This window comes from Aotus nancymaae, unplaced genomic scaffold (assembly GCF_030222135.1).
Source record: "Aotus nancymaae isolate 86718 unplaced genomic scaffold, 86718_ANA_hifiasm-v0.15.2.pri h1tg000108l, whole genome shotgun sequence".
NCBI classification, from domain to species: domain Eukaryota; kingdom Metazoa; phylum Chordata; class Mammalia; order Primates; family Aotidae; genus Aotus; species Aotus nancymaae.
The window spans coordinates 40,552,110-40,565,684 of NW_026988523.1; the positions used below are offsets into that span (position 1 = coordinate 40,552,110).

At 35.0% G+C, this 13,575-nt stretch overlaps 1 protein-coding gene across 1 annotated transcript in view; it reads left to right on the top strand.

Annotated features, from left to right (window-relative positions):
- The window catches only part of ATF6 (activating transcription factor 6), a 192,561-nt gene that overhangs the window by 45,216 nt on the left and 133,770 nt on the right, over positions 1-13,575 (top strand). The window contains exons 8-9 of the mRNA XM_064370667.1: positions 11,531-11,716; positions 12,639-12,730. Coding sequence (XP_064226737.1) covers positions 11,531-11,716; positions 12,639-12,730 — 278 coding nt within the window. The remainder of the gene's footprint in view (positions 1-11,530; positions 11,717-12,638; positions 12,731-13,575) is intronic.

Sequence of the window (13,575 nt, forward strand, 5' to 3'; positions counted from 1 at the left end):
ACAGTGGCACGATCTGGGCTCACTGCAACCTGCTTCTCCTGTGTTCAAGCAATTCTCCTGCCTCAGCCTCCTGAGTAGCTGGGACTATAGGCATGCGCCACCATGCCTGGCTAATTTTTGTATTTTTTAGTAGAAATGGGGTTTCACCATATTGGACAGGCTGGTCTCAAACTCCTGACCTTGTGATCCGCCCACCTCGGCCTCCCAAAGTGCTGGAAATAGAAGCGTGAGCCACCGGCACCCAGCCATGAATGTTAAAGTTGAATAGTCAAACAGTGGATTCTCTAAAATTATGCCTGGGAAAGCAAAGTCTGTATGTTTTCTTTAAAATAAAAATGGATATTACTAGTTGTTAATATTGTTATGTTATCCTTTCTTTAGGTAGAATGCTTTTGCAAAGTAATTTTAAAACCCTGTGGGTCATGTAAGGTTATTTATCAGACTACTGTCTGATCTGTCTACCAGAATTTATTAACCAGAATGTCAGTGACCCATTTAATTATAAAATTGCTCCACAGTTGCATAAACAGTAATCTCAGCCAGCAATATTATAAAAATTCATAACAGGAATATTGTCTAGTGAAAGTAGAACATCCAATTTCTAGAATAAGAGTCCCATCGTTTGTATAGGTATTGAAAACAATACATATCAAGACATGGAATAGGAAAATTAGTGTTGCTATGAGACTAGAGACCATGGATAATACAGGATTAGGCTTGACTGTTATGTTGGTTTGTTTTGAGGACTAGAAAAGGTAAGCAAAATGCTTATGGCATTTTGTATTATAGGCTCTAACACATAGTGTGTGTTTCAGTTGAAGATGAAACAATGTGTTGCTGGCTAATAGAAAGGTGGTGAGCACAGGATAGAGGGGACAACTCGATTGGCAAAATGTTGATAATCATGGAATCTGGGTGTTTGTTTTTCTCTCCTTGTGGTGCATGGAAAAATTTCTATAATGTGTAAAAAAAATGACAATAACAAAAATCCAAAAATTATCTGTGATATTTTCAATTAAAAAGTTGTGTGGCCAATAAGAAAAGAGTATGGTTTTCATAGAAGACCAACCAGGTTAAGAATGATGAAAATGATTTTTAAAAAATAATCCCTTGAAATTTCCTTTTAATACTCTTTAAATTATGAACTTGAATGTTTCTTATATAATACCTCCAAATGAAAGATACAACAGAAAATATCCAAAGTTGCCTTTATGTAATATGTTAGGAGATTTAAAATATTTTTATAAAATATTTTAGATATGAAAAAAGATAAAGACTAGTTAGAAGTTTAAAAATGCATAGGTCAAAAGTATATCACTGTTGTTAAAAAATATTAACATAATCTAAGTCATCCCAATCATGGAAAAGTCCAGAAAAGCATAGCTAGGATGGGGAGAGTATCTAGAAACTATGTACATAGGTAGAGGAGTGGCTTACGGGTTGCAATGATTCAGTAGACTGAAGAAGAGAGGATGAAAAGTAGACCTGGGGAACAATCTTCCAGGAAAGGAAGGTGGTTATGTGGAAAATAGAATTGTTCTGCTTATTCCAGAAGAGTTATCTGGAACAGGTGCAGGAAAAATGTAGAAAGGTTTCTTCTAAACATAAGGTCTTTCGGTACAGTCATTGTGTTTAAAAACCAGAAGAGCACCCCTCTGCCTTTTTTTTTTTCCCTACTTTTAGGCTTACCATCTGAATAATAAGCATTTTAATGTTGGCAATCATCACTGTATGCCACTGACCCATTTTAGAATCTCTAAACATATTCCAATTAATTATATGTTGGTCTGTTAGCCAGACATCCTTTATTAGTTCTTTGATGTGAAAGACCGTGTCTGTTTGGCTTTTGTACTCTTAAGGGGGCTCTGTAAATTTAAAGCATTTTTAATGAAATATTTTAGATGTGAAAAAAGATCAAGACTAATTAGAACTTTAAAAATACATAGGTCAACAGTATATCATTGTTAAAAATATGAGAAAATATAGAACAGTAAATACTGCTAGAAACAAAAGCTAATGCTTATTGGTTCTGTATTTTCTCATCTCCCACATCCCCCAGTTCTTCAGTGTTAATGGAGACTTTGTCAGCAAAGTCTCAATGTATGAATGTAAAATGTATGAATGTCTACATTTTTTATATGAATATACACTTAGACAATGTTAATATTTTTTAATAGTGATATACTATTGACCTATGCATTTTTAGAGTTCTAATTAGTCTTTATCTTTTTTTATGTCTAAAATATTTTATTTAAAATACTTTAAATTTACAGAGCCCCCTTAAGAGTACAAAAGCTGAACAGACACAGTCTTTTCAAAGTTTAGAATTGACAGGATTACAAAAGAAAGATTCAATTACTGTGTGTTTAATGCAAAGAGACCTAAGGACAATTAGAATAATTTTCTAGTCAACCTGCATTGAGGTTTTTATGCTTATTTTTACTTGGCCAGCACATTGAGATGTGAGCCAAGCCTTTTCAATATGAGTTTTTTGGTAGAAATTTTGACTAAATGTTTATTTCAAGTAAAGAAGCATTAGTCTGTCCTAGTAGCAGACCAACTCACTCAGGAACTCAAAGTAAATCTGTTCCAGAAGGAGTTGCAGAGAAGAACTTTGATCAGCTTGTATAGTCTTCTACGTTAGTAACTTGGTTGACCTCAATATTACATGTGTTTTTTTAAAACACAAGTCCCTTTAAATTAGGATAAATTTGAATTAATATAAATTCCTAATTTAAAATGGCCAAAAAGAAAATGTTTTTATCATACACTTTTTGTGCTTTTAAATCAAAAGTATGGTGAAAAAGTTGTAATTCAGCCCCCCCAAAAAAAAATTATATCAGTCTCTTGTGGCTTTGTAATGCTGACATGGCTTCTTTTTCTACCTTTTTTAGTTCTTTTGTTTGGCTGGTTTGACTCTCTAGAGGCCATAAGTAGCGTTTTTAGAATACCGTATTCTGCAGACTGCATTAAATGCCACATTTTCTGTTATGAAACAGTTTGCCTGGTTCAAATTATAATCTTACTCTTCCAGCCTTTTGCTGATAAATCTGTTTTGTTTAACTCTTGGAGACCTCACCTAAGTTTTCAAGAAATAATGGTTTGTTTTTGGCTCTGACCCTGATGGAAAAAATGAACATAATCTCTCATTTCACTGTAGAAGTTCTCTGCAGTTTCTTAATAACTGGCAATCTTGGAACTACAAAATCTGCCTCCATGATCTAATTCCCTTATCTTTCACCATGCTCCTCCTCCAACGTTGGGGATTACAGTTCGACACGAGATTTGGTTAGAGACACAAATCCAGATCATATCACACCCCTTTACCCCACCTCACCCCATCCCTCATATAGTTGTTAGTGGTGTGCATGTGCATTTGTCTGGGGAGTCCATAACCACTTTTGTTGTTGGGTTTTTTTTTACAGCTTCATTGAGATAAAATGCACATTCCATAAGGGTCACCCTTTTGAGCTGTACAATTTAATGATACCATCACTTCACCCTTTTGAAGTGTACAATTTAGTGGTACCATGACTGCTGTCTAATTCCAGAATATTTTTATCACCCTAAAAAGAAAACCCCATAGTCGTTAGCCATAGTCATTCCTCATTCGGCCCTCCCTGCATCCCCTGGTAGCCATTTAATCTGTTTTCTGTCTGTGTGGAGTTGTCTGTCCCAGACATTTCATATGAGTGGAATCATATACTACATTTTTGTGTATGGCTTCTTTCACTTAGCATGTTTTTCAAGCTTCAGCCATGTTGAAGCATGTATCGGTGTTTATTCCTTTTTATGACTGAATAATATTCTGTTGTATGGGTATAACACATTTTTGATAGTCCATTCATAAGTTGATAGACAGTTGTTTCCATTTTTTGTCTATTATGAGTACTGCCACTTTGAACACTCACGTTCATTTTCACAGTTTTTTAAGAACCATTTTTAATATATAAAGAGTATAAATCAGTGAGAAAAATACAAATTAATCTAACAATGGACAATATATGTGAAGAGATAATTCATAAAGAAGAATGGTAAATTTTAAAAGTGAAAGTATCAATGACTGTGTATTCTTGAAGGGGTATCCCCTCTGAAAGATTACTGTTTTAGAACTATGTGAAAGAATATTAACTGTTAGCAGGAGAGATCTTGTGGCTGGTTACAGGTAGTTAGAGAATGATATTAAATAATTTAAAGTGTTATGGTTAGACTTTTCTTAGACTCCCTTGAGTATGAGTTCTAAAGGAAAGTATCTTAGAGCTTCTTATAACTTCCCGGTGTGTGTACACTGCAGCTGTGTGTGTCTGCTCACACATGTTAAACTTTGTATTTGGTTACTATGTGGGTGCACATGTTAAACTTTGTATTTGATTATAATTTTAAATTTCAAAAAGTACAAAAACAAAAATAGTACAGAGGATACCCAGGTATTCTTCAGGCAGATTGACCTGTTGTTAACATTTTGCCCAATTTGCTTGTTTATTCTTTATCTACCTACCTATCCGACTGGCTGGCCATCCATCCATCCATCCATCCATCCATCCATCCATATACACACACAATTTTTTCCTGAACTATTTGAGGGTAAGGTTACATACCTCACAGTATTTTACCCCCAAATTTTTCAGTGTGTATTTCCCAAGAATAGGGACATTCTCTTATCAACTTCAATAATTTACATTAATAAAATAGTTCAGTTGCCTGTCAATATTACAGTTCTGTCAGTCGACCAAGTATTTACTGGATTTTCACAAAGTCCTTGTGAAGGGGACATTATTTATTCTCATCAGTTAGTTAAGTGATTCAACAAATGTCATATTGCTAAGATGGCTAATAATAATCAAGTACTATGTGCCAAGCACTTTTCTTAAGTGCATAAATTATAAATACTCTCCTAAATCTTATAACAGCTCTTTGAAATGAATCAGGGCTCTGAGGAATACAGAGTAAGAAAGATACTGAGAGTGCTGAGAGGAATGTTAATTTTTAGGCTCTTTTTCTGCTTCTGTAGTGACTAAATAAGATTTCATGCTTTGTGTGTGTGCATGTTTTAATTTTAAAACTTAAAATCTGAAAATGGGAGCTGGAATAGGGACAGGTATGTTCAATATTGCTTTACTTGCATGGTTTATTAGAGCAGCTGTGAGATGCATTCTCATGGAAGTAATAATTTTGCCTCTTCTGTGTGTGTGTGTGTGTGTGTGTATGTGTATTATATATAATTTTCCTGAAACCCATATTTGTATGGTACATTGTAGCTTACAGAGAACTTTCATGTCTGTTACCCATTTGATTCTCACCCCAATCATTTGACCACTTGTAATTGACTTAGGATTCAAGCCTAGCTCAATTGTAACTGGTTTTCTTCTAGTCCAGTGCTGTCATCATTACTCTGGGCTCAATTAATGAGGAGGCTTTACTTTCATGGTAGTCCTGATGCAGTTCAAAGTTCATATTACCCAAGTTCTTTCCTTACAACTTTATGGAGGAGGGGAACAAAAGAAAAAAAAAAAGAACAAATTACCCAAGTCTCGAACTTGTTGCTACCTTTTTTTTCCTTTATAAATGTTTTCTCTTAATTTATAAAAATTAAGTAGTTTTAAGATTTGAATTTTAAAAATTAAGGCAGCAGATAGTTTTAAGTCATGAGGGACAAAGTTTTAGAAAGATGGACCTTATTTGAATAATTGGTGATATCAAATGTAACCTATTACAAAATTAATCAGATCCATTTTTATTATATAGTAGTCATTATTGTGCTACGTTGTTGTGCCAATAAAATTCATTGTATCTATTTAGCATCAGCCCTAGAACTATTTTGTTTTTGGATTGGATGAGGCCTTTAGAGGACTAACAGAGTGGCTTTAAATTTTCTTGTCCACAATCCACAGTAAGAAATGTATTTAGCCTCTCTCGGTCTCTTATACACAATCTCATGAAACAACTCTCACTACATATAAAGCATCGTTTCTTTTATTCTCTCCTGCGCTTTTCTGTCAGATTGTTTTTAAAGGCCATAGTGATTCACTAAATTGATAAACCTGATTGTGTTATAATAATGTCAAAAACACTATTGTAGTCCAACTCCCTCTTTTTACTAATATATAAATAGACCCTAGAAGGAGATATGAATTTTTTTTTTGAAGATCTTCCAATTAACTCTGTGATGCTGGGCCAGGAATTAAGGACACCTAACTTCCAATTTTGTGTTTTCATTTAATGACTTAAATTACTATTATTTAGTTATATCAAGTATTTCTAAAGACACTTGAAGCAATGGAGTCATTAACTGAAAAAGACAGGAAACCATTTTGAGGCTCCTTTGAAGATCCCTGTGTAGAGCACTTGGGTCCCTCCATTCTTCAAGAGGCCGTGCCCACGGTGTGGTTTCCCAAAGAGTATCTGGTGCATACTCCTGCTTTTACCTCTCTTTTGGTTGTTCGTTACCTTCATTCAGAAAATGAGATTGGATGGGGCAGCTTGGTCCTGCAGTCTCTAGCAGGGACTTTGTCTATTATCTGTTTTCATTCTGGAAATTATACTGCATATCAGAAGGCATTCTTCATTAAAAATAAAAAAAAGAAAGCAATAGTTTGCAGGATGAAGATTATCTCCTTGACCCTGCCAAATAAATGGTTCAGGTTGCCAGTATAAAGCTTCTTTAATTTTTGGCAAATGGGAACTGGCTATATGCATACATACACACAAAACTTAATAGAAAAAGTAAAATAAAATTTTGACTGTCATGAGATTGAGAAGAGTAGAAATAGTGTAAGTCTAAATTTCCTTTTTTTCTGCTTTAAACAATGAAGTGTACGTAAGATTCTTAACATAAATCAAATTAAGTTTTTTAATTTATTTGAATATTTGAAGTAGGATTGCCACAAATTAAATTTGCCAATGATTTTAGCTATATGTGTTTTTTTAGGATGTATCTATAAATGTGTTTACTGACATGCAATAATGTATGTTATATAATTTTTATTTAATTGAAATATTGTATTTTTATCTTTGGTCAGATACAGTGAAGAGGTTAATCAGTAATAGTTTCCACTTTATCAGTTTAGAAGGCAAGATTCAGCCAAATGAGAATTAGAACTCTTAGAAAGATGTACAGCAAGTCAGTGATTACTGTGTGATTCACCCATAGGTTATCAATACTTGATCTGACTTGAGTTTACATGAGATATTCGAATGTATTTCTTAGCATAAAAATCCCATTAAAATTTTTTTTAAGTGACAGGCTCTTACTCTGTCACCCAGGCTGGAGGATGGTGGTGTGATCATGGCTTACTGCAGCCTCAACCTCCTGGGCTCAAGTGATCCTCCTGCCTCTGCCTCTAGGGTAGCTAGGACTACAAGTGTGTACCAACATGCCCAGCTAATTTTTTATTTTTAGTAGAGACGAGGTCTTCCTATGTTTCCCAGGCTGGTCTCAAACTCCTGACCTCAAGCGATCCTTCTGCCTCAGCCTACCAACCAAAGTGTTGGGATTATCACCACTCCTTGCTCCTATCTTAATATTATATTTAATTTAATTTATAGTCATTGAGCTCATCTCTTAGCGACATCACAGAAACAAGGGTTTAGTTTTGTTAATAAAAAGGAGACTATAATAACTTACAGTATTTATCAGTCAATATGGTTTTAAAAATTATGAACAGGCTGAGCATGGTGGCACACACCTGTAAAGCCAGCACTTTGAAAAGCTGAAGCAGGAGGATTGCTTGAACCTAGGAGTTTGAGACCAGCCTGGGCAACATAGAGAGATCCTGTCTCTACAAAAAAAATTTTAAAAACTAGCCAGGCGTGGTAGCATGCACCTGTAGTCCCAGCTACTGGGGGAGGCTGAGGCTGGAGGATCTATTGAACCTGTGAGGTTGAGACTGCAGTAAGCCATAACTGTGCCACTGACTGCACTCCAGCCTGGGTGACAGAGTGAGATTCTGTCTCAAAAAACTAAATTAAATCGAACTAAAAATTTGAATGTACTTGAAACTTTGACTCTTAAATTGATTCAACCTTCAAAAGGAACTTGTCCATTTGTGGAAGTTTTCCTTTTACATAAGTCTTTCTTACAATCAGGTAAGTGTTTACTAAATGAAACACTACAGTTTATAGCAGTGGCACTAAAGGGAAACTACTTTGCAGCTGTAGAGTTGTTTCTTTTGTTCTTTCTACTTTTTCCAAGGCAAGATGCCTGGTGGGAGAGTTGTCTGGAGGCAGGATGATCAGAAGTGAACTGGCCAGCTGTTCACTTATTTCAGTCTGTGTTAAAATCATCTGATATGCCCATAAGGGAGATGTGTCAATTGGGTAATGGGCCAGAGTATTGATTTTATATTTTCAGATTGCTAACAGAGGAGATTAGGCCTCCAGATACAGGCAGTTCCACAAGTCTCTGTTTTCAGACAGGCACATAATTAAAGTAACCACATAGTTCTCTGAGGTTAGAGTTCCATGCTGTGATGCAAGCCTCTCTGTTATTTAAAAGCAGTTTGAAGCTGCTGTTTAAGTACCACTGGGCTTGGAGTCAACTGACCTAGTTCTAGCCTTGGCCCTTCTACTCTCCTAACAGTGGATTAAATGATGAGGCTTATTTTAAAGCCTTGAAAACGACAGTAATTTCAACAAGAGGAGATTATTGAATATATTATGAAACATCAAGATAATTGAAAAACTGTACTGCCATTATTGCATGTCAGAGGTCATTATGATACATTGTATGTGCAAAAAGTTTACCAAAGAATTACATACAGTGTAATCATTTTTTTCTTTTTTTTAATTTTAATTTTAATTTTTTAGTCATGCATGAACAACCTTTTTTTCTTATATAGGAAAATACCCGCCTCCCCCTCAATACCAAACACCACAATGTGTGTATGTATTTATTCTAAAAATCACATATATATTTTTTGCCGAGGAAGTATAGAATAATTTAAATATTTTCTATTCAGATAGCTGAAGATGGCTTGCTGAGATATAACATTGGAACCCTGTGTTTGGTGATTGCTGTGGGTTTCATTTATTTTTACTGTCTTTACCCTGTGTATTTATTGGTAGTATTGAATATTTATTTTCAGAACTATGATAATGTATCTTTGTCTATGGGAAGAAATGAATATTTGGCCACAGATGGTTTTCATTATTTTAGTATGGGGCACATGAATTGACAGTCTTTGAAACTTTAATGCTGTGTAATATGCAGGTGCTTTTATTGTTTATAGAAATGCCTAATCCTTGTTTGAAATTTATTAAATGGTATGCCATCTGTAACCCCCTCTAAATTCCACACATTAATTAGCCTTTAAAGTAAGGTTGCCTTTTGTCTAACTTTTAGTATAAACTCTTCCACCTGGGAACTTTCACTTTTAAGTCCCTGTTCAGTGTTCTGTGTGCTTCAGCACTCTAGTATTAATTATGGACACTGGCATTCTAAGTAACAATGAAGATCACTAAAAATAAAAATAGACTGAACAAACTGGCATTGTCCAGAGAATAGTTTGCATTTGGTGAATAATCAGTCCATCATGGTTTTGCCATTGCTCTCTGTGTGTGCATGTGTGTGTTTAGCGTTACTTAAGAGGGAGATAGTTATGCTGCAGGGAAATTTTTACAGATGATGGTTTCATGAAAATCAGCATTTTTGTAGTTTAAAGAAAAAAAAACCCTTTTGACATTTCATGTAACATTTCTTTTCCTTGTGGGTTCTGATTTAAAGGTTGTTGAAAGTATTTGGTGTTGGGAGATTACTTGGTTGGCTTTGGCATACTTCTTTCTAAGAAATGTAGTATCATGGTAGGAATTGTGTTGTCATTTTAAAAGAAATCAATTACATTCTTTAACTGTATTTACTGGTCTCAGTAAGTTATTGAACACTCTAGAGTAGAGTGTTTATTTTTTAAAGTCTATTGCAAAATATATAGAAATTAGTAATTCAGCCATCTGTGTGCCCATACTAATCAATTTAATATAAGTTGGTGCTTTTTATAATTTTGCCCCTCTCTCACTTCCCCAAATAAATTAGACTAATCTATAACAATAGGCTTCATAACTTAATTTAGAAGACGTAACAAAAATAATTTCACTCAGTAAGTTTTTATTGTAGCTGATATTGTTGGTATTAAACAAAAAAGTAGGATCAGATGTGGTTTGGCTTTCAAGGTATAAAATCTAGGTGGGGAAAGAGAGAGTTAACATTCTTGAAACAATTGAGACATTAGAGTGTTCCAGTCTATCCTCCAAATTTTAAAGGTATGTAAGATGTTCAGAGAAAATAAAAAAAATCAGGGTGGGTTGGAATAATTGGAGTTTGAATGGGCCTTGGAATTAGGTTAGTGGAGGAGATAGCATTCCAAATGGGAATAAACAATATGAATAAAGAAACAGGTTGGACATGTATGGAGATTATGGAGTGGCCTTAAGTGATAAGATTGGAGGAGTGTGGCTTGAATAGCTGTGGATAAAGGGCAAAGGTCTGGTTAGGCAGTGGGAAGTCACAATATGGAAGACCTTAAAAGAAAATATGGGTAGCAAGGACACATGACTAGCTTGTTTTGCAATCGAGTACTAAGATAAAAATATTTTCTTCGGAGAAGTTATCTCAGAAATGGTAGACAGGATGAGATGGAAAACAATTGAAATGAGTCTATTGCAGTAGTATAGGTGAGGAAGGAGACCCAGGCATCTTCCATATGTAATATCTAAAGTATGAGCCTATATAATGGCAGAACCTTCCTTTGTTAGATGAGCTGAGCTTTGGACAAATTATCGCTCAGGCTCCCAGGCCTAATAAAATTCCTTCTTCATTCAGTGTTCGAGAGATCCATTTCTCGAGGCTGCTCCTTCTACATAGGGATGAGTTAATGAGTGCCTGTGTTAGGAGAGTGGAAGAGGGAATAGAGAGAAAGGAATAACTGAGACACATTTTCACTGGAAGAAACTTGGTCATTAGTATATACTTTTAACATATTCAATGAGTGAATGAGAGATTGAGAAGGACTGAATATAGTGAATAAAGAAAAATAATAGTTACTATTGATAGAAGATAGGTAGATTTTTTTTAAAATCTAGTTAGAGGGAGATAGTGAGTTCAGTTTGCACATAATGAATTTGAAGTGGTAATGACTCTGTAAGTAGAAGTGACCTTAGAATTAATTGAATATATGGTTCTGGGGCATAGCCATTTCAGGGCCAGAGATGTAGATTTAAGTTGTATGTATATATACATATATACTTAAAGATACTGTTTGAGGGATTTTCTGAGGGGAAAATTAGAAGATTAATAAATGAGCCTTAGAAAATGTCAGAAGAAATTATTTAACATTTGGGTTTTAGAAAGTCTTATTTAATCATTTGATTTTAACTTGTTTAGTTTGAGCAGTGTTTTTTCAAACGTGTTTTGAAACAACTAGTAACCTATGCTTTGAAAAATAATTGGTTAACAATAATTGGAAAAATTAGTATATTCTGATCTATTTTGATCTGATTCTAAAACCAGGATATTCTGATTCATTGTAACTTTTTCTAGATTGCTGTGCTAAGGAGACAGCAACGTATGATAAAAAATCGAGAATCTGCTTGTCAGTCCCGCAAGAAGAAGAAAGAATATATGCTAGGGTTAGAGGCGAGATTAAAGGCTGCCCTTTCAGAAAACGAGCAACTGAAGAAAGAAAATGGAACACTGAAGCGACAGCTGGATGAAGTTGTGCTAGAGGTAAGTGCTAGTAATAGGGCTGGGTTGAGATGGGCTAAAGTATCCCCTGGATAAGTAAATAGAGAAACATTTACATTTTAAATTAAATTGTGTAAAACAATAGTGCTAGGAAAAGGAGGGTACAGTAAGTCCTAAAACATTTGCAGTAAGGATAAAGCCTTTGAAGAAGACCCTTTGAATTGTATCCCCCAATCTACATAGAAAAGTTGTCTTCTTTTCCTGGGTTTCTTCTCATTCATTGCCTTAGCACCCTCTTTTCTGACTAAATGAATCACACTGAGGCTTAATAGCCCTGCTATATTTTCCCTTTTAAAAAACAATATAAAATAAAAGTATGTTTTTATTTTTTCTCAGTCCACCTGACTACTAATGTGATTTTTGCATTCTGTTACTATGCTGGCTCCAAGAGGGTTAATCTGCTTAGTTCTATTTGGGAAATTTGCTGCTTTAAGAATTTCTCACTGCAGTGCTGAACCATATACCTATCTACGGAGTGGGGCTTCTTACACCATTCTTTTTATCTTGCCTCTGAGTACATAGGAATACTCCTATATGTTACTGAAAACAATGATTTAAAACTTAGGGAGGCAAACTGTAGAAATGTCTCAAAAGTCTTTGGGGATCCATAAAAATATAAAAATATTGAATTTTTTCCTCTTGGGTGAAGAGGAAACTGCAATGGAGCGGCTGCTCTGTTTTTTCTCTGCTGGTTCTCTCCTTTTCTCTCTCTGCTAGAAAAGGGAACTTGGAAGTCTCTGCTCTAGTCTTTTGAAAAGTATTATTTCCTCACCTTTGATTTTTTTTTTTTTAATAAGACAAGGTATTTACGTAACTGGTAAGTAGGAATATTCTAATCTTAGGCGTTGTTTTTTCTGAAATTGCTGTGTAGTTTAATTGTATTTAATGTGGTCATTTCCTTTAGAACCAGAGGCTTAAAGTCCCTAGTCCAAAGCGAAGAGCTGTCTGTGTGATGATAGTATTGGCATTTATAATACTGAACTATGGACCTATGAGGTAAGTGAATACATATTTGTTTTGGATACTAATGCTAAACATTTAAATTCTCATTGTTCTTCAGCTCTCGTCATAAGCTAGAAAAAAATGGTTTGTTTTTCAAGATGTGTAAAGAGTAATAAGATAGAAGCCATGCCTTCAAAGATCTCATGATCCAGCTGGGAGGAGAGATAAGTCGAAGGATGACTATGATATAATATGAACGTGATAATAATAGTGTGAATGAGTCCTAACATAATATAAGTTAGAGTACAAGTTCCTTGAGGTGAAGGTTCACGTCTTATTGATAGATACTCAGCACATTTTTTGTTGAGTGACTGAGTTATAAGGGAAATACCTACCAAAGAAGCTGAACGTTGAACTTTGATATCAGTTTGCCATGTGGAAAATATGAGAAAGCATGTTCCCTGCAAGGCAAAGGGAACAGCATGTTTAAAGGCACAGTTATGAAATGGCATGACATGTTCATTAAAAAGTGAAAAGTTCAGTATATCTTGTATATGTGGGGAGTGTGCATGAGGCTAAATATGCAGCTAGAGGTATAGGTGCTGCTGGTACAATGAGGCAGCCCTAGATTTTAGGTGGAGGGTAATAGAATCAGCTTTGCATATTAGGAAGAGGACTTTGAGGGTTGTATTGTGTATAGACCCTTGAAGGGAGCGAGGATAAACTATTGGCAGAGAAAGCATTAGAAGACTATTGAGGTATTTCAGGTGATAAATGAGAGTCTGAACTTACACATGGTTATAGAAAGGATGGGCAATCTTAGGGTGTCTCTGATACAGATTTTGCGGGATTTGATAACTAGCACAATGTGGGACATGAGGAAGGAAAGAGGGAAGTTA